The 25,833-nt window shown below is 49.7% G+C and overlaps 2 protein-coding genes across 2 annotated transcripts in view; one reads left to right on the top strand and one right to left on the bottom strand.

Annotated features, from left to right (window-relative positions):
- Positions 1-4,180, top strand: part of LOC108539523 (uncharacterized) — a 63,114-nt gene extending 58,934 nt beyond the window's left edge. Inside the window, exons 7-8 of the mRNA XM_017888281.1 lie at positions 3,666-3,844; positions 4,012-4,180. Of these exons, the coding sequence (XP_017743770.1) occupies positions 3,666-3,844; positions 4,012-4,180 (348 nt within the window). The remainder of the gene's footprint in view (positions 1-3,665; positions 3,845-4,011) is intronic.
- PLXNA2 (plexin A2) overlaps positions 737-25,833 on the bottom strand; it is a 222,847-nt gene continuing 197,750 nt past the window's right edge. Inside the window, exons 18-32 of the mRNA XM_017888311.1 lie at positions 24,292-24,531; positions 23,508-23,651; positions 22,950-23,184; positions 21,498-21,640; positions 20,540-20,808; positions 18,429-18,495; positions 18,059-18,205; positions 17,251-17,410; positions 16,797-16,900; positions 12,952-13,051; positions 11,784-11,974; positions 10,065-10,234; positions 7,331-7,543; positions 6,510-6,660; positions 737-5,834 (exon numbers count right to left, since the gene is read on the bottom strand). Coding sequence (XP_017743800.1) covers positions 5,739-5,834; positions 6,510-6,660; positions 7,331-7,543; positions 10,065-10,234; positions 11,784-11,974; positions 12,952-13,051; positions 16,797-16,900; positions 17,251-17,410; positions 18,059-18,205; positions 18,429-18,495; positions 20,540-20,808; positions 21,498-21,640; positions 22,950-23,184; positions 23,508-23,651; positions 24,292-24,531 — 2,430 coding nt within the window. The 3' untranslated portion in view covers positions 737-5,738. The remainder of the gene's footprint in view (positions 5,835-6,509; positions 6,661-7,330; positions 7,544-10,064; positions 10,235-11,783; positions 11,975-12,951; positions 13,052-16,796; positions 16,901-17,250; positions 17,411-18,058; positions 18,206-18,428; positions 18,496-20,539; positions 20,809-21,497; positions 21,641-22,949; positions 23,185-23,507; positions 23,652-24,291; positions 24,532-25,833) is intronic.

The raw sequence follows: 25,833 nt of genomic DNA, 5'->3' as shown, positions 1-25,833 counted from the left end.
CTTACCTGCACTGGATCTAAAAGCACACACTATCTGGCATCTTTTCCTTTATTTACCTTTAATCCTTTAACTGAAAATGACAAAAAAAAACAAAAAAAAAAACAAAAAAAAACAAAAAAAAACACCACCACCAAAACACCCCTTCTCAATGCATGGTGAAACATTCCTTTTTAAGAATGCTTATGATTTTCACTACACTAAAAGGTTGATGAGGACAAGGATCACGTCTTTCTCATGTATTATGTTATCCCCCAGCACTTACCACAGTGCCAGGCCGTGCTTAATACGTGTTATGTACAAACACATGAGTGCACTTTGTACACATGAGTGTACATACACATGAAGAACATGTATTAAGCATGGAGGCAGAGGACGATCTCATTCTTCTGAAACTTCCCTTCACTTCTGGTAAGGGGTCCTGTCTCATGGAGTGCACTTGCTGCCTCCAGTTGGAGGAAAGCTGTATTCTGAGGTCTTGGGACTAGGGGGCAGTGTTCACCCACTGGTATAAGCCAGGGCATCCTCTCTCTCTCTCTCTGTGTGTGTGTGTGTGTGTGTGTGTGTGTGTGTGTGTGTGTGTGTTATGTTGATGATGATGACTGGTACATTAATAAGCTCTGGCTCCAGAGAGAATTCTAAAACTCCCTCAAAACAACTTAGCTCATCTTTCCATGAGTACCCTTCTTAAATATGCCCGTAAAATGTTCTTCTGCATATATGCTGCTGAACAATCAGGTTTATTTAAAGATTTAAGGATTTTTAATTCAGTAAACTTTATTTATATATAACAACAGTACAAATTGTGTCCTCAGCTTGCAAAATAGGAGTGTTTCGTATTTACAATAGGTACACAGTAATATATTAGAATAACAAAAAAACCCCACTTTATTGGAACATTTTAAATACTTAATTTTCTTACAGTTTTTATTCCACAACACCTGTAAAAACAACAAAACCAGACAACCATCATCGTATTTTCTTAAAAATATATATAATACAGATTCCAGTGTGTCAAGAGGAGTGGGTTTGAGCAGGAAAAGTTGTGGGGAAAGGCAGGTGGGTTCTGGCCCCTAGTCTCATGTGACAGAGAGCTTGTCCCTTCTTCCGTTACACACGCAAGAACATCTGTTCTGTTTGGGGGGACCATTTCCATTCTGCCTGCCATACCTTCCACGCCAAGATGAAGGCCAAATAAGTCAAAGTGAGGACTTTGAAATGCAGAAGATGTTTCCCACCTTCCTTGTGGCCAGGGCAGGAGGGAGCAGGCTGCACTGCAGCAGAAAGAAGACAGCTCAGGCTGAAGGGAGAGCTTTTCTGCGCTGAGAAGAACGAGATGTGGGTGTCCACGAGAGGCTGAGGAATCTCCAGTTTGCATATTGGGCGGAGGCCCTGTCTGCCGAGCAGTGGCCGTGATCATGTCTCAGGACTTTCCTTGGTACTAGTTAGAAAATACCAAGAGTGAAACCTTATCCCTCATTGATGGGGATCACTGAGCTCCAGATACTAAAATGTCACACTTCAGGGAAACTAGGGAAGAAAGACTGAGTTATGGAAAGGATGCTACCATTTTTCTCAAAGCATATTCCTGAGACAAGGCATCGGAAGGCCCTGAAGTTCATCTCCCAAGTTCCCCGTGGGATCTGCTCCCACAGCCCTGTGTCTATGAAGCCACTTTTCATTTTCTCACCCACCAAGCCTCCTGAGTCTCAATTCTTTTCTGTCTGTGCCCAGGCCCCAGGAGTCTCATGCAAGACACAGTGTGGCTGAGAAAAAAACAGCCTCTCCTGGAGCAGCTGCTGGCTCAGTATTTACCAGCAGCAGGTTAATGGGGGCAGGTGTGGCAACCGGGATGCACCTGGAGATTTATCAGCCCGAGGCTTTCAAATGCTCCCTATTTGTTCTACCCAGGTCATTTTTCGTCCAGCACACCCATCCACTGATTCTGTTTCACGCTCAGCAGGGCCAGGGGTCTTGACTATTTCCTGTCCTCATTTGGTGGAATTGAAGGAAGGTCAGGAGCTCAAGCAGCAGGTGATGTGCTGCCAGAAGAGATAGCGGCAGTAGAAACAAGAGCAGCTCTCGTCGCTGGGGGAGTGGCCCCAGAATAAGGTAAGGCAGCTGGGTTGGACTACTCTCTTCCTTTGCTGGAGCCCGTTTCCTATAAAACTGGTACCCTGTGCCACTAGGGGAGGAGAACTGTTGCCTGCTAAGTTGGTGGCAGGAACCAGCTTCCTGAAGGATATAAATTCGCTGGAAGAAAGACCTTGGTTTTGTTCTGTGCTGTTTTCCCATCTCTAGAGCAGTGGCTGGCAGACAGTGGCTATTCAAGAAGGTTCCCGGATGAATGAATTCAGGAAACAGTTCCCTCCTCCAATGAGATTAACAGCTGAGTCGTGCTTTTAATGACTTAACTCTGTAAAGAGGGGAACTCTCTGCCAATGGGGGATCAAAATGGTTTTGAGAGCCGTGCTGTGGAGAGAGGTAGGACGGCAAGCACAGAAGCACCTGACCCCATGCAGAGGACGGGAGGCAGCAGCAAGCGCCAGCTGGAGGGAGTGCTCTCCATTACCCATTAGCATCCTCTGTCTTGCCAAGCACCCTTCTGGGGTCATCTTTCTTTTCCAGAGCATTGTCTCTTGTGCAGATCAATGAAATGAAGCAAAACTGATAGACTTTGGAGAGAGACTTCTGTCTCTGCCTCCTCCAAGATGAATGGCTTCTTGTAGAGAGGAGCTGTGGCTTCAATACTTCATCCTTACCCAAGGTCAAAATATCCTCAAATTGGATAACAGGGAGAAGAGAGGCCAACCAACTCCCTCTTTTTCTCATTCCAAAGGGTGTGAACTTCATTGGTTCTTGGTGGCCCAAAGCCAAGAGGTGTGGAGGAGGAACAAGTGGCCAGCTGGAAAGGGGGCAGGGCCTTACAACCTTTCACCCTCATGGCATGGCTTGAGTCCACCTTTTTCCCTTTTCTTAATTCCTTCCTAAAGGATGCCCCAGGCCACTTCCTTTGTCAGCCCAAGTTCCCCAACTCTCCCGTGGAATCCTGAGAAATGTGGCCAAACCACTCATAGCCAGCTCTGGCTCTTTCCTCTCCACCCTCCAATTGGCCATTGCCCCATCATTCTCCACGCTCTCACAAACCTTCAAGGAAACGCCCCAGGGGCAGTGAATTATCTCCAAAAGTAACTGCTGGGAGATGCCAGGTAGATGCATTGAGTTAAGGGTTGGTAGAGATGCTGCTGAGATGTCCAACTACCTTTAGCTTCTTGGTGGAGCAAAGCCTAGATGCCAGTCTGAGCAGCTGTGTGGCCAGAAAATCTTCACCCAAACAGAGCTCAGAAGTTAGATAGGTGGGCTGGATGGGTGGGTAGCATAAAGTCTCCTGCTCACACTCTTTTTGCCTGTATCTCCTTTCCTTTTATCTCCATAAATTACGGGCTCTGCGCTGATAAGCTTTGGGTGCTATGAAAAGCAAACACTTTGGCTTAGTGCGGAAGGCCAGTCATTAGTATTTCCTTCAGGTTATTAATAGGGCCCGAGAAACTTTAACAGAAGTGGATTTTCAAAAGAAAGTGGCCTTGGCATGGCTGGTTGTGAATTATAATGAAAACAGCAAGTTTCCTGAGTATTTTGCTGAATGCTTTTCTCTTCCCATTTGTCAGCTGCATTCAGGCAAGAAACTAGAGCTGGGGGGACCAGGCAACGTCTGCTGTGTGGTTAGACAGCGATCCAAAGCTACACGCCAAGGATGGAAGCCAGCCCTCTACGCTTCCCTCCCCCAGCCCTCTCCTGGGAATCACATGTGGTCAGCAGGGCCTTTGGAAATTGGAACCACTTGGAGGTAAAGCAGGGCACAGAGAAGCTGGAGCCCAGAGTTAATAGCAGAGGAAATGACCCTGGTCCAGTCTCTCTTGGAGGAGCTGGTCTAGCTTCCCAGCATCATAGCCTAGGATTCTCGACCCTTTGAAAAGTGAGGAAGGGCAGATTGTTCCTCTTTATCTTCCCCAGTCCCACCCCTTTGCTTCCCTTGTCTTCCTACCCCCTGACGCCAATGCTGCTTGCAGAGAAGTTGGAGCTGGCTGCTCGGATCCAAGCTAATGTGGGAGGCCTGGACACTCTGATGGCTATCCTGGCCACCAAGGTCCTGACACCAACAGAGCTCCTTTCCTCTCGATGACTCCCGCCGGCTTCTATGGGGCCTCTGGACCTGGGCATGGAGCTTTGGTCTCTTTGTTTGGAAACTACACTCAGGAGAATTGGTCATCCATAGTTTTAGGCGTCATCAGAAGAGACAGAGAAGGAAAGTCCAGTGAGAAGTCATCCACTTGTCCTTCACACCCACAAGTCCATGAGAGGCAGAAGGTAGTAACGTGGGCATGCCACAGTCATTTCTACTGAGGAAGTGCTGTAGGCCCAGATGGTCAGGAGCTTCCATATATGAGCGAAGGGTTGTCTCCCCTCTCCAGGCACAAGAGAATGAAAGAAAGAAAGCATAGTAATAAATACTGCAGCTTCTGTAACCTATGCTCTTCAAGTATTGCTTGCTGTAAACAGTGTTTGATTTTTGTTTTCTTTTTAATTACCAGGAACTACTGGATGATGGGAGTGAACTCCAAAGTCAAACACCCATGTCCCCAAATCAACTTCCAAATGGAACCTCATGGAGGCCTGGCCCACACACCTCCAGGCCATTTCCCAAGGGTGTCTGGTTTATGACAGGGATTGATATGTGGCAGGGCTGCCCAACCTTCACAGGGAAGCCAGGTGTCTGGTCTGGGAGAGGCCCACTTCACCCCACTTCTCATAGTAACTTTAGGGAAATTGAAAGGAAACATATCAAAGACCAGCTCCTCATTTGTTGAGGTTTAAGATTAAATAAAACAAAACAAAAAACAGTAGCAAAAAGCATTGGTACTATCTAGGTACGCATCTCCTCTCAAAAGATGAGAATATGCAGGTATGTGGTAGGTAAAGCTCAGTTTCCAGTCAGCCAGGGTGAGCTCTTGATGGCTTTGCAATTTTTGCGAAGTTCTGGAAGTCCCATGCTCTTCTGGCTGCCGGTATAATTTCAGGTTTTACTGGCCTCCGTTTTTGTGAAGTGTTTGGTGCATACTTGTGCTCATTCTTCTTCTCCTCCTCTTCACTTTTTTTTTTTGTTTGTTTAATTTCAAGGAAAAGGAGACAGTCACTTTCTCTCCAATGTCTCTCAGCATCTCTTTGCTTTTTCTGGCATTTGGAAATAGGCATTATATAAAGAAGGAGGAATGGGGGAAAAGAAGGAAGGGAGACAGAAATCAGAATTAAACAAAAGTTGGACGGGATCAACAGGGCGGCTTTTGTTTTATTTCTGTTTTTTTCCCTTTTCTTAAAAAAAATTAAATAAAGTTCTTATTATTTCCCCAATATACATCAAATGAGTTTTCATGCAAAGCAGCAGTCACAGAGGCAGAACTGTCCCCAGCTCGTGCCTCTCGGCTTGAAGAACCACCTTCTCCTGGCCCCAGGTTCTCTGGTGTTCTCACTGTGGATGGTTGACACCCAGTCTCTCCCGGCTGGAACTGGCTATGACGAAACTTGGCTGGCATAGGGAGAGGGGCCTTCCCCTCTCCCCAGGATGGGGTCTCAGGGGACAGCAAGCTCTGGGGCCTGATCCCCATTACTTGTCCTTCCATCTGAGACTCCCAGTGTGACAGCTTGGACAGGTCCCTCTTCCCAGGAATGCGAGGTTCCTCCTCTCAGCTCTCAATGGACATGGCATTAATGAGCTGCTCCACCTTATAAGCCAGCCGCTGCCGCCGCGCCTGCTCATCCTGCTCTAGGGCCCCGATGAGCTGAGGAGCAAAAACAAAGGCAGGAAGACTTCAGGACTCAGAATAGAAGACCCCGTTTTCCAGAGTCCTCCCTCTTCACCCTGTCTACCTTTCCATTCTGCCTTCATGCACGTAACCTTAAATAATTTAAATGATTAACTGAATGAATACATGTACACACACCTATATGTATGTATGTATGCATGGTGTTTAAAACATTATCTGGCATAGGAAGTGCTATGCAAGTGTTAATTATTGCTGCTACTACTACTACTACTTTCAGGTTCAATGCTATAGAAGCTTTGTGAATTTTCCAAAGCCGTCCTATTCAACTTGTATTCATATTAGGGTCCACCTGTCTATCCAAAATGTAACTGACAGGATCCGCCCGAGTGCAAAGAATAGTTTGATTCATTAAGAGAGAATGAAATTAATTATACAATACTTTGAACTGAAAAACAAATGATTAAAAGTGTTATTTATTGTGTTAACAATGAGTGAAAGACAATGAAGCGTATAAAGCCTTCAGTGAAGCAGGAGTTGAGTTGCCTCATAAAGGAATGATAATTTTTGAGCTCATGGGCTTCTGACTCCCGGAATGTTTTTCTAAATTGCCATCTATTATTATTTAAGGACTGAGTTAGGCTTCCTGCTCCTTGCCTGTTGGTTTCTGTCCCCGCTGGGGCCCTGTCTCACCTCCTCACTATACTTGCTGACGTAGGAGTAGATCTCATTGAGGGCACTCAGCATGTTGAACTCCACGGCATGCAGGCGGGACTGCTCGGCGAGGTAGGCATTCATGTCCTGGTCACTGATGGCTGGGAGCTTGGCAATGTCTGCGTAGTATCTGCCAGAGACAGGACAGGCACCTTGATGGAGGCCTCAGCAAATATTTACCTATAGCTACCCTGGGCCCAGGTCCTTCGAGGGCACTGATGTCCCCAGTTGCTCCTGCCTCCTATTTCTCTTCTGATGTGGCTTCCTCTGGCCTCTTGCTTCAAGCTGAGGTTGAGGCTGAAGGCCAGGGTTTCTTCAGTAGATTCCATTTAGCTGAGAGCTCGTGGCTGCGGTACCCAACAGAGTGGTTAAAAGCCCAGACTCTGACCAGGCTCTTTGTGCTCAAATCCCAGCTCTGGTACCTGCTAGCTGTGTGACGCAGGGCAGGTTATTTAGCCTCTCTGTACCTCAGTTTCCTCATCAGTAAAATGGGGATAATAATAATAGCGGCTCCACAACTCTGCTGGACAGTTTAATGAGATGATACACACAAAATCTTATTAGAACGCTGAGTGCTTAGCACATGCTCAATGAATGGTAATTAGGATGATAATCATCTGACTTCCACGGGCACAAAGCCACCCTTCCTCCCGAAGCAGGGGGTATGGGCAGGGAGGGGAGCGGGAGGTCCTGAAGAGGTGACAGACACTGTCGTCTGAGTCCTCGGTCAGTGATGTCTATAGAGGGGGGGAATGGGCAGGGAGATAGGGGCATGGGCCTGTCCTGAGGGTGCTACTGACCTCTCTACCCAGCTCTTATAGCTGGGGATGTCCTTGGCATAGAGCAGCTTGTTGGAGGGGGAGTCCTTGCCCAGCCGGTGCTCTGACGTTGAACAAGAGTCCATGAAGGTCTGGGCCACCACAGAGAGGCAGGCGTCCGTGATGCTGCCCTTGTGGATGTCAAACACGAACTGGGGGTTCTTAATCACATTCACCCAGAAGCGCAGAGGGAGGCTGTGGGGAAAGGCAGAGCAGACTTGAGAATGCATGCGGGCCATGCCCCTTCTGCTGCCCACTGATATTCTTCCCCCACAAAGTTCAAATCGTCCACCTGAAGGGGCAAAGGAGTAAAATGGAAGAAAATGGGTCCAGCCAGGGTGAATTTAGCCTAAGCTGTTACTGACCTGGGAGAAATGGAGGGAGAGGCACCTTGTGTCCTAAGGGGGACACTGACCCTGATCTCTAACATCCGAGGGCTGGGGCTGGGTGTGTTCTGTTCCCTCCTGGGAGACTTTTCTAAAGGCCTCTGTGCCCCTAGGCAAGCCCAAGTACAGAGGACAGCACATTTTCTCAGGGCCTCAGACAAAGCCACCAGGCTCCTAGAGTCCCTTCACAGTGCCCGTGGCCATTGTCCGGAAGAAGGCAGCCAGCAGCCCCAGGCTCAGCTTCAGAGCGGGCACAAAGGGCGCCACCTGCGCTCCCCGCCCAGCCCGGCTGCCCAAGCTACTTCCCAGGGCTGGCCTGGCCTGGCTGGGCTGAGGAATGGGCTCCCCTGGGGGAAGTTCTTTCATGACTCTCCCCAGGGCATTCTTGTATCTGGGCAGGGGCAGAGGGAGAAGTGGAGGCCATTGTTGGCATCCTGGGAATGACTCGCTATAGCTCAGAGATTTTCCCACCCCAAGAGGAACCGATCAGTAGTTAGGAGACTTCCTTCTGCAACTTGGGAATTTATAACCAGAGGAGAATGAGTTTTCTCTGCTCCTTAGGCCATAAAGCAGATAAGCCCGTTTACTCTCCTTCAAAATCAGAACAGCTGCTGTTTTTACTTCCTTTTCCAGCTTTGCCTTCTTTTCCAGCTGCCTCCTGGGTTTTAACTCTTTTGACTCCTCTGTGGAACAGGCCCTGTCGCAGGCTTGTCCTCCAGCCTGAGATGATGTTCCCAGCTCCTCAGCTTCTTCTTTCCCCTTCTTCATCTTCTCTTGACTCTCATGGGCCCCAAACTTTCCCAAATGTCTCAGTAGTGCCAGGTCTTGGGAAAGATCTGCATTACCCAGACTCGGGCCCTTCCATGATGATTTCTGCCTATCCTCCAAAACACAACAGGATCCCTCACTTTCCTTTAGCCCGGGAGGAGTTGCTGCAGCTGAGAGCTGACTCATCTCTTCTGCCCTCCCCTTCTTCTGGCAGCCTTGGGTAGTTTCTGGTAATCCTTCCCTGGACATTTGCTATTGAGGTCTGGATAAGGAAACTCTCTCCACACCACAATGCCAGGGTAGTGCATTTCTATTACTTGGGTCTGGCCAGCACACCGAAGGTACAGGGTTGGGGATAACCCTGGACTTTCTCTTGATTTCCCCTGAATTGCCCTCTCCCAGCACTGGGCTGGGGATGCTCCAAAGCAAAGGGTACAGGCATGTGCTGTCCAGGGAATGCAGATCTGGAAGGCCTGTCCTGGCAAAGTGGACTGTGGGCTTTTAACCCTAGGGCCACCCCAGCCTATCCATTTCACTCCACTGTGATCAAAGCTGCAGATTGAGGAAGGCTCAGTGACCACAAGACCCGGGAGGAGGAAGGAAAAGATGGGGCTGGGGTTGGCTTTTTCCAAAGTGTTTTGTTGGTTGCTAGGACTTTTGATTCCCAAATAACAGCCTGGGCCCATCTGTGTCGGCTCTGTTTTCTGAGGAGACCGCTGACTCCAGACAGCTGCATGGGCTGCCTGCCCAACCCAAATGCCTGGACCTCCCCTCTCCCCTCTCCGTGCTCTTTCCCAAAGGAAGCCTTTTGATGCCAGCTCTTGGCCGGGTCCTGTCTGACCTGAAAGCCAGTCCTTAGCTTGGTCTGTGGTCCAGGTTCAAAACCCAGGAGGATAAAGTCTCCTACCAGGGGCCTGAGGGCTTCTCCCACTGCTGGTCTGGTTGCAGAGGTGACTTTAGGGGACAGAGTCATGCCTGCAGGGCATTCTGCCTGCTGCTTCCTGAAAGCTATGGCGCCAGGATAATCACTTGGCCTTAAGAGATCAAGTTTGCAATAAAATCCTCCCTGTCAGTGGGCTCAAGTCTATAGCAGGTGTGAACTCCCTCTCCAGTGCTGACCAACTTCACCAGGGGTCTCAGTTTAATTCAGGGCTTCCCCATCTCAGGAAGTGCCTTAGAACTGCCCCACTCAGAATGCCCCACAATGCCTGGCTGTGAAGCTCTGCTGCAGGCTTCAAATGCAGTTCTTTGCATGGGCTCCCCCAGCTCCCTTCTCCTGAGAACCAGAGATCTCACAGCCAGGGGAGGAGGCTCTTCTTGGGGGACTCAAGGGTGCATCCTAGTGCTGGGCCTCAAGCCAGGCAGACCCTACTTGGCACAGGCAGCTGGGGACTGTGTGGGCTCTGCAGAGCATATGTGCACTATTTGCTCCAGGAGCTTCGGATCACCCAGCCCCAGCCGAGAATAGGCTACCCTCCCACCCTCCCGTCTCCTGGTCCTCATCCCTCGTAGCTCCAGGCCTCTCCAGGCTGCACCTCCTGCCGAGCTCCCCTAGGGTTTACCAGTTGCTTTTCCAGGTGTGCCGCACATCTGTGTCGTGAATGCTGTGCCTGTCTGCCTGCTCATCCAGGAAATCAAACATGTACTTGATGGCCAGGGGGAGAGCGCTGCCCCGGTGCACAGTGCTGAACAAGGTCTCAAACAAGTCGTCGACGAACTTCTGCAGGGTGCCCTGGAGGAGGGGTGGGGGAGAGTGAGATGGAGTGGGGGTGATGGCAGGAACAGACAGGCATACCAGATGGTGCCTTGGATCCATCCTGCCTTGGAAATTTGGGACACGAGGCTGTGCAGGCAGTGTTGTGGGGTGGGGTGGTGAGGCGGAAGGGCACTGTTGGGTAGCTGGGGAAGTGGGAGAAACTGGGTGGGCTGTGGATCCTAGGGAAGAATCTCTCCTCCAACCTGCAGCCACATTCCACATTCCACATTCCACACAGGGTGTAGGATCGGGGTCTTTGATAGGAAGACAGGAAGTGCCCTGAGTCCGGGCTTCCCATGGGTGAATGAGGGGACACAGGCTGTAAGCCAGTCTGGAAAGGGTGCCCAAGGAACAAGCTGGAGGACCAGGTGCCTCCTGGCAGGAGCACAGCAGGACCGGGAGAGTCTGATAGAAAGGTATGAAAAGGCTTAGGATATTGGTGGCCTGGGACAAGTGGTATCTGGAGTGTGGAATGCGGGTGAAGGGTCTAGACTCAAGAACACCCCCAGGCAGAGTGCTGATCCACAGGGTTTTGGAGAGTTTCTGGAACAGGAATAAGACTTGGCCTGGCTCCCAGACTTTACAGGCTCATGGCACACCTCTGAGAGTCAGTAGAAACCTCTAGCCTTTTCTGTTATCTCTTTGTTGGTCTCTTATTGTTATGCTGAGCATATCAGGCAAAGCTAAAATGGAGACACGGGGTCTGGTGGAATATTTCTGGGCCACTCTGGGAGCAAGTCTGAGAGCTGTAAGTTGGATGCCACTGTATTAAAACTTCAGTGCCATTGTTGGAGGGTCCATGGGGGAGAGTATTTGAAATTTAGCCCTGCCTGGAAAATATGGGCTCTTTGATTGTCATACTTACAGGCTTATTTTGTTATCTGCTAGGAAGGCTAGAAGATGTAGCCTCGCTTGCATCAACATTTGGGGGTAGCTGGGGTGGGATGGGATGGGAAGGGGAAGCCTCCCCTTGGATTACTGGCAGGGCCAGGCCTCTGTGCTTTCCCTCCTATTGTGGCCAGAAAGGGGATAGAAAGGGCAATGATAATGGAGGCCAGCATATCTATCCAACTAATATCAGCAAGAAACCCCAGTGCCTTCCTAGAGCTTAAGGGGTCCAGAGGGAGAGAGCTACTCCTCTGAAGCGAAACAGTAGTCTCAAGAAGTATGCAGAAAGCAAAGATATGTTTACTATTTTTGCCAAAGGGCAGAGAACAGCAGTGGCCTGATTGTTTGGAAGCCCTGCCCGGGGAACTGGACTATCTCTCTTTTTTTTTTTGTTAGTGGAGATTGGGTCTTGATATGTTGCCCAGGCTGGTCCCATACTCTTGGGCTCAAGTCATCCTTCTGCCTTGGCCTCCCAAAGCGCTGGGATTATAGGTGTGAGCCACCATGTCCGGCTGTACCTGGACTGTCTGACTGGGTCCTCTTGAAGGACACACTCTAGACTTCCTTTCTGTGTTGTGGAGTGGAGGGACGTGCTCTTCTAACAAGCGCTCTCTGGTCTGGGCAGAGCGGGAGTTACCTTGGTGGCCAGTAGCCGGGTCAGGTAGATCTCGGACACCATCTTGCTGCCCCGGTCACCCTCCTTCTGGTCACCGTGGTCATGGTTCTTCACCAGATGCCACACCTTGACCCCACTTTCCAGGTCTGGGGTGATCATCGGGGCCCGGGACCGCAGGCTGTCGGGGCTGCCTGTGTACCTGAAGGAGGAGTCTGAGGAGAAGGGGGTGGTGGAGGGCTGTGAGTAACTGAGTCACCGTCCTTGCTTGTAGAATCCTCCCAGAATCCCTGCCCGCCTGCTGCATCCACTCAGAATAAACTCATTTCAGCTGAAAAGGGGCTGCGGGGACCTCATATATGGTAGGTTATTTTAGGGATCCTTGGTCGGCATGAGGACAGAAGAGCCTGAAGGCTTTTTTAGAAGAGGATTTATGAATTTTGTGAATTAGAGAGACCCTCGGGAATATGGGAGTCACCTCTACTCAGACACTCCCAGCAATGAATAATTAATAGGTAAAACGTCAATAGGATATTTTCGTCAGTGCTTTAATAGAAATCTGGATACTAAAGAGCTACAAGTTGTAATTCTTCTCTTGGGAGTTAAGGGTCTCTTCTTGCATGGGGTCTGGGGTATGGAATTTCCTGAGCCCTTTTTGGTGCTGCTGGGTTCAGTCCTGCGGTGCCTTTTGGTTGGGAAGCCCAGGGCCTTAGTGCATACATGAAACCAGAGCAAATAAAATAAGGGACAAGGAGGTGCCATAACCTCATTGCCCAGAGGGTCTGGGGGCCCCAGTACTCCTCTGACTAATTTATTGATCAAACTGGGACACTTTTAAGAGTAAAGGGAGGGGCACTCTTAATAATTCAGCCAGGACGACAGGCATAAACTGGACTGGCCCAGGCAACCTGGGATATATGAACCCCCAGCCAGGTGTCTTCCTGGTTCTAGGCCACTCTGACTCCTCCACCAGGCAGGGATATCAAAGAAAGGGCACATGATGCCACCTGCTCCCACAGGTCTGAGGGTGCAGGCTGCCTGGACTGGGGAGGACAGAAACCAACTGGCAGGAGCCTGTGATTGGGCCAGCAGCAGTAAGGGCTGCCTGCTGTTAGAAGGGGTAGCGAGTGGGCCCTGCTAGGTCACAGAAGGCTCTGCTCTGAGCTGCCCAGTCTGCCCTCCTGGTTCTCACCATATCTGCTGATGGATGTCCGGGAGATGCTGGCAGAGGCAGGGATGTTGTAGGAGGAGGTCTGTTTGGGGACCAGAGCCACCACTGACCTGTCTGACACCTGAAAAGGGTAAAAAGGTAGAGTATGGTGAATGTAGGTGTCTTGGGAAGTTGGAGTCAAGTATTTCTAGAGGGTTATAAGATAGCTGTGGGGTAGAGAGCAAGGAGTACAGGAATACTAGAAACAACCATTACTGCTGTTCTTTGAGCTTTTATTGGGTTAGAGCTGCATAACCCAATATAATGGCTACTTGCCATGTATGTTGATTGAGCATTTGAAATGTGGTTAATCCTAACTAAGATGAGCTGTGTCTAAATTGAGATGTGCTATAAATATACATTACATGCTGGATTTCAGTGACAGTATGAATACAAATATTAACTATCTTATTGATAATTTTTAAATTGATTACATATTGAAATGATAATGATTTTAGACCAGTTAGATTAAATAAAATATGTAACGTTAATTGATCTTTTTTTACCTTTTAATGTGACTAATACAAAAAGTTTAAATTACACATGTGGCTTGCACATGTGGCTTGCATTATATTTCTACTGGACAGCACTGGGCTAGACCCAGTCTCCCATCCACTTGGTGAGCTACACACAAGTATTCCCATTTTACAGATGAAAAAAAAAAAAAAATGGAATCATAGGGAGGCTAAGCAACCTCTTAAAGGTCACATAATTCATACATGGTAGAACCAATATTTGTAGCCAGGTCTGTCAGGCTCCAGAGCACATGTTCTTCTCATTATATATTCTAACTTGGAATTTTATTTCGAGTCACACTGGTCTGGAGCCCATTTTCCCTTTTGGCTCTGCTTTCTGTCTGGCCTGGGTCCTATAATGCCTGGATCACTTCAAATAGTTTTACCAAAAGGGCAGCCACTCTTGGGGACTGATGGAGAAAGATGGTGTCTTGTCCCATCCTCTATGAGGGCGCCCCAGCTCAGCACCTAGCCTGCAGGGAGAGGGCTGATAAATGAGGAGCCATATTGAAGACATTTGGGGCCATTTTGATTTAAGATTACCCTCCATCCAATAAAAACAGAGAATCCCCAGAATCGTGGCGATCCAATTAAACCCCTAACGCAGAGGGAATAAAACAGCTATAATAATGTTATGGGCCATAAAACATTCCTATTAAACCATTTTTTATTTTAACAATTTTTATGAACTTTATAAGTTTGATTTATAGCTGCACCAGTCATAAAACCATCTTTCTGGGTCTTAAATTGTCAGTCCCTCTCTCCCACCAAAAAAGAATTAAATGTGGGGAAGTCAAACTATAAATGAACATTAGTGCTAACGAGATTCCCTGATAGCGGGTTTTAGTGGTGGTGTTTAATTTTACCCTCCCTATAAATCTGCGGAAGCCTGGGAAGTTTTTTAACATCTCTTTGTTAATTAAGATTATGCAGATTTTCTTCTGCAGGGGCTCCAAGGACCTTTGACTCCAGAGAGGGTAACAAGAGAGCAGTGCATTGACTTGACGGTATAAAGCTCCAAGGTCCTGTGCTTGGAAGGTGCCAAGACTCCATTACTTCCCAGCTAGAATAGCTCCCTGGACTTGTCAGCTGTTGGTACCATCAGCACCAGGACAGGGAGGGGGGCAGTCTCTACTTCCGTCTTTCAGGAATTCTCCTTATAACTGACAGCCCAGAAATGATACCCAGAAAGCTTGGCAGGGGCAGGAGTTTACACTCTCAGGGAGAACAGATTACATTATCATTTATAGTTTCTTGTCACCTAATGAAAGATTCACAAGGTGACTCAAATGACCACAGTTCAACTCAATTGCAGGTCTAATCGCTAAACCTCTCTTGTCCTTGGTTTTTCTCTGTCTTAACCAACAGGTGGTGCAAATCCATGGTCAAGATGACCGGCTGGGTCTGACCTTGACTCTGCTGCCTACCTGCTCCAGGACTTAACCTCTCTGAGCCTTAGTGGTCAGTGGGGATAATAATTGCATGTCGTTTGTGGTGAGAATTAAAGAAGTTAAAACACAGAAAGGCTGAGAGCAGTGCCTGGTATCCAGTGAGCATGCAGTAAATGTTGGTATTAGTGGTGCTATTAGCATCATCATCATCACAGTCTCCCAAAGCGGGGAATACTCCCTGCTGTCCCCTGTCACTCAGGGCTAGCATGTGGGAAGTGACTTGCACTCAGCAAAAGCTCAGTAAATATTTGAGGAATGAATGCATACATGAATGATAAATGACATCAGGGAATTGAAAGTGCTTTGTATGATCAGCACCAAAAGAACAGAATAGTTCCTTCTTCTGATTGGGAGCCGCAGGTTGGAAAGCCCAGTAACAAGCATTAGGGTATCAGAGGCAGAAGCAGAAAGACCCCACTCCTGCCCTTTAGAAACTTATGATTTGGGAGCATCATGCTGTTTTCTTTTGCACTTTCTTATTCAACTTTAATTGGTTCATTACAATTGTTCTACCGGATACATTAAGCACCATATGAAGTGGTGGTGGTTGGGCATGTGTGTATGTGTACAGAATTAACAGGGAGTGATGGCAGCTACCTTATCTGTAAGTACAATCCTGGGCACCTCACACTTTCACAAGTAAGGGTTGTTATCTCCATTTTATAGATGAGGAGCCCAAGGTGCAGAGAGATTAAAGTCACAACACCAATGAGTGGGGAAGCAGGGGTTAAATACAGCTTCTAAAGTCTCTTCTCTTCTCACTACACCACACTCATGTCCTCTGGGCAGGGGTCCAGGTGGGGTGTCAGGATGGGGGGTGCAGGTGAGTCAGGGGGATGGAGCCTGGAGAAGAGCATTTTTGGGGATCCCCTGTGCCCTAGCTTCCTCTGTGCCCATGGAGGCTCCTGCCAGCTCCAGCGCCTGGTGGTTGGCAGCTCAGTGCCTGAGAGCCCAGCCTGCCAGCCCCTCTGCAAATCTTTCTTTCTGAGACAGGGACATGGGAGGATGTTATTAATCAGACGATCCCATGGGTCTTGCAGCCTGAGGCGCTTCCTCTGGTTGGTTTAATTTCCCTTGGTGTCTCTTATTTCCAGTTTCTATTTTAGTATTTTTTCTGAATCCCAACCTGTCTACCTGTGCTTAATCTTACAGAGACCCCCCCCAGCTGGGAGTGGTTACCACGGGAGGGGAGAAGACGCCGGAGTAGATACCTCCTTGATCTTGTGTTCTTTTGCAGGGATTTTTTTTTTTGATTGCTCATTTAATGTGTCTGCCTGTGTGCTAAACACCTCACCTTCTATCTTGTGTCTATTCCATACAACTGTTCGGGGCAGGGTTCACCAGGAGCCCCATTTTACAGGTGAGAGAAAAGAAAGCCTGGGTAATTTTCCTAAGGAAACCAGCTACTGAGAGGAAGAATGTAAGACCTCAAGAGAAGTCTATCCAACTCCCTGCTCCACTGTAAGTCAGAGGTGTGGGCTGCATTAGTAAGATGCTAAAGCGAGAGAGTGCCAGGTACCTTAAGGCAGCTGTCCATGTGGAGGGCTTTGCAATATACAGCTGTTTTTTTTTTTTTTTTTTTGCAAATGTAGAGGTACACAGAATAGAAATGCCTAGACCTTACCCTAGACCCATTAAATATGTTTCTGAGGGTGAAGTCTCATCACTCATGTTTTTTATCAGTTCCCTCAGTAATTCCAATCTTAGCAGCCATGGCTAAGAATCCCTGTTCTATGCTCCAGTAGGAGGAGGAAAGCAGGGAGAGGAAAATCTTTTTTAGACTTTTGAGGCCTTAGAGCAAGGCTTAGCGGGAAGGGAATATTCTGGGAAGTTGAAGAGGGGAAGAGACACCCCCTCTCACCTGATAATGCATCAGTGTGTTGAGCCGCTTCCAGTCACCCTCAATCTTGGTGGTGATGTCCTCATCTTGCAGCACGACCCGGGCGATCCGGCCTTGGCGCCACTCTGGGAGGAGGGGGTGGTGCAGGGAGCAACGTGAGAGGGATGAGGGCTGTGAGCCAGTGTCTCCCGATTGCACCTTCTCTAGGGACCTGGCAACCTGGCCTCCTCAAGCTGGTACCAATAACAGAGGCTAGAGACATCTAGGGCTCCATGGGCCCAGGCAGCAGAGGAAACACGTGGGTCTCCTCAGAGACAGCCACATCTGAACAGGCAGTGCCCAAAGCGGGAAGCATTTCACATGGGCCTCACCTGGCCAGGACACAGTCATGCCCCTGCAAGGGTTGTGTGCAGGGCAGCTTCCCTTCTTTCACCCCTCAACCCCTGCCCTCACACTCTGAGTCCAGGCTTCCTACCCAAGTCCATGTCCACCGCCCTCGGCCGCTGGGAATAGGGCACATTCTTATACACGGCATCAAGAATCTTCTCCTTGACTTGTGTGATGGTGTCACAGTTTAACACCTTCACTGGGATCTCTGGGCTGTTCTCGTTGTCAGGGTTGACGCAGTTCAGGATCTACAAGTGGGGGACAGAGGGTGAGCAGGACAGGAGCTGAAGGAGTAGTTTGAGGGAGAGGGTCAGGACCTCAGAATCTTCTTTTTCCAAAGTTCACTCTCTTTATAGGGGGAATAAGGGTACTTTTCTGGTCTGTGACTCAGTTTCCCTCACCTTCGTAACATCTGCCAAATGACAGCCTGAGTCATTGTGTCCACTTCTTCATTCTCAAAGCACCAGGACTCTACTTTCTAGCTCCTGGATGGCTTAGGAGAGACTATAGTTCTGGAATGAGGCACCCTCGGTGTTCAGAGATGGTTCTAGATGTATCAGAGACTAGTGGTGCACTTCCCCAAAGCCTCTATGTTAGAAACCAACATACATCTTTCTCATAATGCCAATTACCCAATACCTAATGATGGATGAACTTTTTTCTCCCCCAATATTGTCTAGGCATGGAGTGCTTTTTAGGGCTTACCAAATGAGATGGGATTGGGGGGTGGGCCTGCCTGCCTTGCTCTTGGTACACGTAGTTGCCCTTTGGGCTCACCCCAGACCAGCCTCCCATCCTCTTTATTGACCCCCTAGACTGCTTTTATGGACAGAAGGCAGAGTAAGGGACAGGAGCAGAAGATACACATGTGGGCCCGGAGCTTCTGGCTTCCTCACCAGGGTCTTGTACTCGATCTGCTGCCGGATGAGCTTGTCCTCACTCAGGGAGTAGCGGGCCTCACCCGTGATGGCGTCAATAGGGCCCTTCTCCATCTGCTGCTTGATGGCGCAGTATAGCATGAAGAGTGGCTCCCCCGCGCACTCCTGTGGGCACAGGCAGGGCAGGAAGTGTGGGCATGGCTTCCTCAGGTTTGCACGTTTTCCCTTTCCTCTCTCGGGGCGAGGCCAGTGGAAGGAGGGGCTTTAGCACACCCAGTCCAGGTTCCTGCTCCTGAGGGAGGGGGTCCCCAAGCAGCCCTGTGGCCAGGATCTGAGCAGTAGCACCATCTGCCCTGGACTCTAGGCCCCATCTCACTCCCTTTCTCACCTTTAGGAACTTGTGCAGGAGGAAGGCAAACCAATTGGTCAGCATCTTTTCAGCCACAGACTCTGTCCTGGGGAAGGAAGACAGGGTAAGGGGCAGTCCTTCACAGAGGGGTCTCCGTGTGGGGCCCGGGCTTGTCGCGAGGTCTCCCAAGAGAACAGTGGAGCATGCGAGAACGCAGGGTGGGGCGTCAGGACACCTGGGTCCCAGCCCAGCTCGCCCAGTAACTAGACTGTGACCTGGAGGTAGGGGTGGCTTCTTTCTGGGCCTCAATTTCCTATGAAAATGGAGAGGTTGGCCTTTTCAGCCCTGATGGTCCATGGTGCTCTGAACTGCTTTGGCTGCATCTGAGACAAGGTCTGTGGATAAAGGCACCTCACTATCCCATGGGGCTATAAAGAACCGGTTCTCCCAACTCACTTCTGGTCTTAGGGTGATAACTAGAGAGTTTCCCGGTCCTTCTGGGCTTTCTTGCATGCATGAGCACCCTGTTTTGCCTATCTGGAAGGTGCCTGGTCCCTTCCCCTCCAAAAACACTCAGGGTTAGACTTTCCTGGGTTCAAATCCTGATTCTGCCATACACTGGCTGTGTGACCTTGGGCAGGTCAATTAACCTCTCTGGTTTCTGTAGTCACATCTCTAAATGGAGACAGTCGTAATAACATCCACCCCCGATGGTTGTTGTCAGGGTTGAATGAGTTAATATTTGTATTTGTAAAGTGCTAAGAAAAGTGCCTGGCACCTGCTAAGCACTATGCATTAGCTGTCATTATTGCTGTCATGTGGGGTCTTGGATCCCAGCCCTCAGGTAGAGAGCAAGGCTTAAGTGCTTTGCCAACAGGGGATTTGCTCATGCAAGCACTGGCCCCCCTCCCCTTCCCGTCCCAGGGCTACAGATCTGGGGATGTGGGAAGGAACAAAGCGACTGTGACAGACCCTCAGTGAAGGGGATGCCGGAGGGGTATTTTAACTCCCTGCACGTGGTGCAAATTATACCCTCTGGTTGCAGTAAATCCCAGGCATTTGCCAGGGCTGCTCTGCAATCTGGGCCTGGGAGAGAGTGACAATGGCAGAAAAAATTGTAGCTTTCTCCCCTGGCTCCTCCCAGCACCCTCTCCCTGCATTGTGCCTGAGATTAGCTCTAATTTAAATACAACAGTTCTTAATGAGAGTTTCTAATGCTCAGATTGGCAGGATGGGGGCTCAGTACTCATAAAACACAGCCATTCTTCCTCCCTCCTCAGCCCACGTGGGGTCTGGAAGCCTGAGACCTTGCTATAGGAAGGCTAAAGAGGAGGGGTGGTGAATGGAGGTGGAACCCTCCAGCCCCTGCTGCCCAGAGGACTCCAAAGCTGTGCCTGGCTCTCCACGGCCTCTAGAGAGGTTGGGCTCGGGGGATGCTGAGGTCTCCAACCCTCTCCCCGCCAGGAAAACTGCAGCGGGCATGTGTAGTGGATGCTGTGATTCAGATCCAGGAAGCTGAGCTCAAAAGGCACAGCCTTCCAGGCTGTCCAAATCCCGAGCTCAGTGCTACGCAATAGAACCTCCTGCGATAATGCAAATGTTCTCTATCTGTGTGGTCTAATATGGTGGCCACTAGCTGCAATGTGGCGACCAAGCACTTAGAATGCGGCTAGGTGCTAGGGCAATGGAGGAGCTGGATTTTACAGTCTATTTCATTTTAATTTGTAGCAGCTACCTGTGGCTAGGGGTTGCTGTGCTGGACAGCACAGCTCTAGAGACATGGGGAGGAAGAGACCATGAGATAGGAATTGTTCTCATTTTGTCTAGGAGGAAACTAAACAACAGAGAGGTTACAACACTGGCTAGAAATCACAGAGCTAGCAGGAGGCAGAGCTGGGACTCCAGCTGAGATCTGAGGAAAGGTCTGAGCTCGTCCATCACACTTGGGCAACTTCAGACTCTGTAGTCTCCCTGGGCTGAAGGAAAGTCAGATTCTGCCCTGCAGAGACGTGAGGACACAGGCTGCTCTGAATGGGTGCCCCTTGTGGGGAATGGGCCTTCTCATGCTGCTTGTGGGGCCTGCTATAATGAGGTACTCTGTCCCTGTTCAGAGTCCTGCCACCCTCTCCACCCACTGCTGCGGGCCAGACCTCCGGAGTAGTAGCTTGGGGTGGTTCTTGTTCTCCAGGTTCTTATCGATGAGGTCAGAGAGTAGTTGCTTGAGGACATCGGTGGCGTACTCCAGGCGGCCCTGCAGGCCGGTCATGATGAGTGAAGCCACGTTGCCCCGGTCGCGCATGGAGAAACTACGCTGCAGCTCCAGGGTGCGGATGAAGGTCAGCAGGAACACCTTGTTGTTGATGAGCTGGGCAAAGAGCTTCAGGGCCTTCTCCACGTGCTGCTGCCCATTTCCTTGTACCTGGGGTGGGGCATGGTGGAGACGATGCCCTTAGAGAACAGGCATGGGGCCTCTTACCCGAGGGTCTCACTGAGGGCCTGCCGGCAATGACACTAGCTGTAGGACCCTATCTTTGAGGCCTATCACCACCCCAACCCTATTCCGCCCACCTGCGATGATGTAGGAACAGCTGGCTCTGAGGTCGACAGTCTGCTCTGACCTTGCACTGGGCCGGGGAGGCTGGGCTCCATGCGGAGCTCTCAGAGGGGAGGCTGCCTGATTTTCCCAAGGATAGAATAGGAGATGCCCCCTCAAACTTCTCAGTTTATTAGTCTCCCCTTAATCTCCTCTGCCTGATTTATTCTCTTTAGTAAAGCAAACCAACAAATGAAGAAACAAACCTCATAGAATCCTGTGTCTTTCTTTAAGCCATCTTAAATCCATTTTAGAATGAGGCAGTATCTTAGTTAATTATTTCAGTCATTAATTAAAAAATGACAATAAGCTTTGCCCTGGAACCATCCCAGTGAGCCCGGGTGCCCCCTTGGCTGTAACCTTCCTGATAGCTCTGTTGCTGAGATGCTGTTACGAACTACTGACCCCTCTTCACTGTTAATCTTACTCTGTGCTGCTGGGTCTCATCTGGATTCCCTAGGATACACTGGGCCTGCATCCCTGCTGGGTGGCTGGGCCCAGGAGGCAGGCATTACCTCCAGCTCCCGCAGAACGGGGTGGTCCTCGATGCCCGGGAACAGGACTCGCATAGCGTAGGTACGATAGTCCAGGTAAGGGATTCCCGAGCGGTCCAGGTCACTGGTCAGCTCATTGATATCCGTCTGGAGCTCAGCAAAAGCTATGAGAATAAGCACACAGACAGGCTCGTGGGGAAGCCCCAGTCGGGGGAGGAGAAAGAGGGAGAAGAAGTTTGCAAAGGAGGAGGGGAGGATCTAGGGTGTAGAAACTCTGAGGATTATGGGGGTGTGTCTCCAGAGGGCAGGGCTACTTCCAGCCTATCTTTTTTAGGTGGTGGGGAAATGGGTGATTTTTATGTTATTTTCTCCTCTGTACTTATCTATAATTTTGAATTTTCTCTTTACATATTACAAGTGTAGTTACAACAAGGAAAAAAGAATATTATGATTGGGCTGTTTAGTAAAGATTCCGGAGGTGTTGGAAGCAGGTGAGAGACCATGGCTGAGGGGGTCCAGCAAAGACCAGAACAGGCAAAGTGCTGCCCTTTTCCAAGCAAGACAATAAATCAAGATGCAAAAGCCTAGGGGAGGCCTGGTCATGAGACGCTTAGCTCAGAGCCGAGTTTGGGACGGGAAGGGCTTTAGAAGCCTCACCTTGGTGGTGGCACACCTGTCTTCCTGGCTCCTTCCTCTCCCAAACTCACCAGTCCTCTTGCCAGGAAAAGCCTTGGCTCCACCTGTCCTATTTCCCAGCCCAACTCTTCCCTGTCATCCAGCAGAGGGCTTGTTTCTGATCTTGACATTTGCAGCAAAAGGAGAAATGTTTTCATTCCTAATTGAGCTGTTTACCCTGAGAGCCTGCCAGGTCCTCAGCCTGAGAGGACTCCAGGTACACTCGTCACCTCGAGGCTGTGGTTGCGTGGTACACAGGAGAAAACACAAAGTGCACTCCCACACACGTCCACAGCCAAGGACACCAGCAAGTGGCGGCCTTCAGAGCGCTCAGCCTGCAGCACTGATGGCAAACAAACCCTGGGGCAGATGAGGCAGGTGCTCTTCTGCCTTTCCTGCCATTGCTCTCACGTGCTGCGAAGATAGTGTGCAAAAAATAGGAGCTGGACACTCCTGTGGGGAATCTAGAGTCTGAGGCTATAGAGCCTGGGGGCTCTGACTGTGGGGACATTGAGGACCTGAGAGAGAGAAGGTGTTGGCCAGATTGTGGGATGAGTCAGGGCGAAGAAGAGACTAGAACAATGTAGTCGGACCTGGGTCCTCATGCAGTGGGCATTCTTCATTGGACATTTCTGGCCCTATGGGCAAAAGAAGTTCTGGGAAAACAGAGGTGAAAGTGGAATGCAAAGGCATGGCTGGCAACAATGGGAGTAAAGATGGGAGTTGTCTGCAGGGAGAAGGGCAATAAGGCAGGTGGAGAAAGAGGGACCCAGCAAATGAGGGTGTGCTTCCACTAACCTTCCTTGCACTCCAGGGCCACGCGGGACTCCAGGTTGTCCATCTGCATTTGCAGCCGCTTGAGAGTGAGGTCATTTTCTCGAGACTTGCGCTTGTAGGCAATGAGGACGATGATGACGATGATGAGGAGGAGGCTGCCGCCGGCCGCGATGCTGACGATGGCTGGCAGGGTCAGCAAGCTGTCTGAGATGACACTCACCGAGCCAGGCGAGAACACCATCCCGCCCACGTGAACCTGTGCATTGTACACACACAGACGCACACGGATGCACAAGGTGTAGAGCCCTGGCATGCCAGCAGATCCTTACAGTGCGAGGAAGGACATGACAGACCACAACCACACAGTGCAGATCTGGATAAAAAGCAACTTCCTGCCTTGGCATCTGCCTTTCTTTTCTTGTGTTCTCAGCTTATATCCATTTTGATGTAGGACGCAGAGATGAGGAGATATGGAGGGGGTGAGTCAGACAACGAGGCAGAAGAGAGCCTTTCCTTAGGACAGATCACACATGCACCACGAGGCGGGGAGGAGGCACTACAGAGGAGGGGCTCACTCACCATGACCTTGTGCTGCCCAGTGAGGTTGGGAGGCTCGCAGAGAAGCTGGGTCTCAGATACAGTGACAGCGCAAGGGGTCTCTCCAATGAACACAGTGTAGTTGAGTTTGGCCCCTCCAGAGGCAGGAGGGCAGAGGTTTTTGCCCTGTAGAGAATAGCAGTCTTTATAGGCATAATTGACACATGCATGCACAAGTTAATTGCCTACTTAAAAAGAGATTAAGGAGAGGGGAAGGGCAGCAGCACAAAACCAGGAAATGACTCCTTGGCAAATTTTGTGGAGGGGACTTCTAACAGCCATGTTCTAGAGAGAAAGAGAGAAAACAGAGGCAGGAGAGAACAAAATGAAGAAGAGAGTGGGAAAAATACAGGGGAGAAAAAACACTAAACAAGAGAAGACTTGGGGGAGGATACATGGGATTTCATGAAAGTAGTGCGGCAACAAAGCACTTGGATGGACAGTGCCGGGGACTGTGACCTCTTGAAATGTGTGTGCAGGTACCTGTGGCCACAGAGTGGACGGAAAAGGAAACAGTTACTCCCAACTCATTGCAGTACCTCTGGTTCCCAAAGCTCACAAGAACAAACAGAAATATTCTAAAGTATTTCTTGAGAAGCCTGGATATCACTTGAGGGGTCGATATCTATCCATGAGCTCCTTCTGTAGGAAGGAGACAGCTTTGCAGGTTCGATAGCATAGAAAAGAGAGCCAGAAAGAAAGGCCAGGAGTGTGCGGGGCACTCTCTGGCGTCGCTGCCCCGGTCCTCTCTGGTGGGCATTCATACCTTAAGAATGATGGGCGATCCCGGCTTTTGATCCAAGACTCCAGTAGGGCTGAGCAGTTCAAAGGTCGGGTTGGGGTAGTAGATAAACTTGGTGTCGTTGTAAATCAGCAAGGATTGGACATTGTTAAAGACAAATCCGAACTCATCTGGCCGTTCTACAGTGTCCAGGCCAGGGCGGTAGTCCGTGGTCAGAGAGGGTGCCAGGCAGGTGAGGGTGGTTGTGTTCACGACTTTACACACCTAAGAGATCCAGAGCACAGCATTCACACACTGAGTGCCTGGCAGAGCCCAGGGGCCCGCAGCCATTCTCCAACCCTCTCCCTGTTTTTGTGTCCTGTCACTGGGTTTACTTGCTTGTCTCCATTCCATGGGAAAGCCCTCCAGGAACGGGCAGTGAAATTTTGGGGGAGTGGGGGGCATTTTAGCTTCTTCATTAATTCATTCACCAACACTATTTGGGCATCTAGTTTATAGTTTGTGCTGGTGCTGTGCTAGGAGGTGGGGCTATAGAGTGAAATAGTCACAGTCTGGAGGGGAGACAAACAAGCATTACGGTCTAGTCCTGGAAGAGGGCCTCGGGCATGGGGGACACACGGCACTGTTGGATGCATGCAGGGATGTGAAAAATAAATGCCTTGGTAGGGAAGGACCAGCTACTCTAGGAGTGTCTGTGTGTGTGCATGAGTGTGTGTGTGTGTGTATGTGTGTATGTGTGTATGCACACATGTGGGTGTGCACAGCCTGAAGCAGGGTAGGAGTGACTCATGGAAGTTTTCCCATGGAAGAAATGAATGAAATTTAATCTGAAGAATGAGTAGGACTTACCTAGATAAGGAGAGGGAGGGGGAGGGGAACAAGTTCCAGGCAGAGGGAACAGCACCAAAAGGCCTGGGGACAAGGGAGCATGGGATGTTTGAGAAAAAAGTAGGACAGAATAGCATAGTGTGTGTGTGTGTGTGTGTGTGTGTGTGTGTGTGTGTGTAGAGTGTGGAGCAGGAAGTGGTACGAGATGAGCACTTTGCCCAGTATGTAGTAGGTGTTCAGTTAATGTTGATTGAATACTGATGAAAAATAGGATTCTGCAACTCTCTAAATGTTTTTTTGGGGTTTTTTTTTGGTTTTGTTTTTTGAGATGGAGTCTTGCTCTGTTACCCAAGCTGGAATGCAGTGGTGCAATCTCGATTCACCGCAGCCTCCGCCTCCCGGGTTCCAGCAATTCTCCTGCCTCAGTTTCCTGGGTAGTTGGGATTACAGGCATGTGCCACCATGCCCAGCTAATTTTTGTATTTTTAGTAGAGATGGGGTTTCACCATGTTTGCCAGGCTGGTCCTGAACTACTAACCTCTGGTGATCCACCTGCTTTGGCCTCCCAAAGTGCCAGGATTACAGGCCTGAGCCACTGTGCCCAGCCCTCTTTAAATGTTTTATGCAGGACCTCTCTCTCTTCTCTAACCAAGGGCTCCCTAACTCTGTACTGGGACAGAAGCTTGGTTTTGACACAGAGTTCATGATATCCTTTTTCTCTTGGAGGACTCTGGTGCC

This window comes from Rhinopithecus bieti, unplaced genomic scaffold (assembly GCF_001698545.2).
Source record: "Rhinopithecus bieti isolate Rb0 unplaced genomic scaffold, ASM169854v2 scaffold_15813, whole genome shotgun sequence".
NCBI lineage: Eukaryota > Metazoa > Chordata > Mammalia > Primates > Cercopithecidae > Rhinopithecus > Rhinopithecus bieti.
Note: the sequence above shows the minus strand (reverse complement) of the source record. Positions and strands in the feature narration are given on the sequence as shown.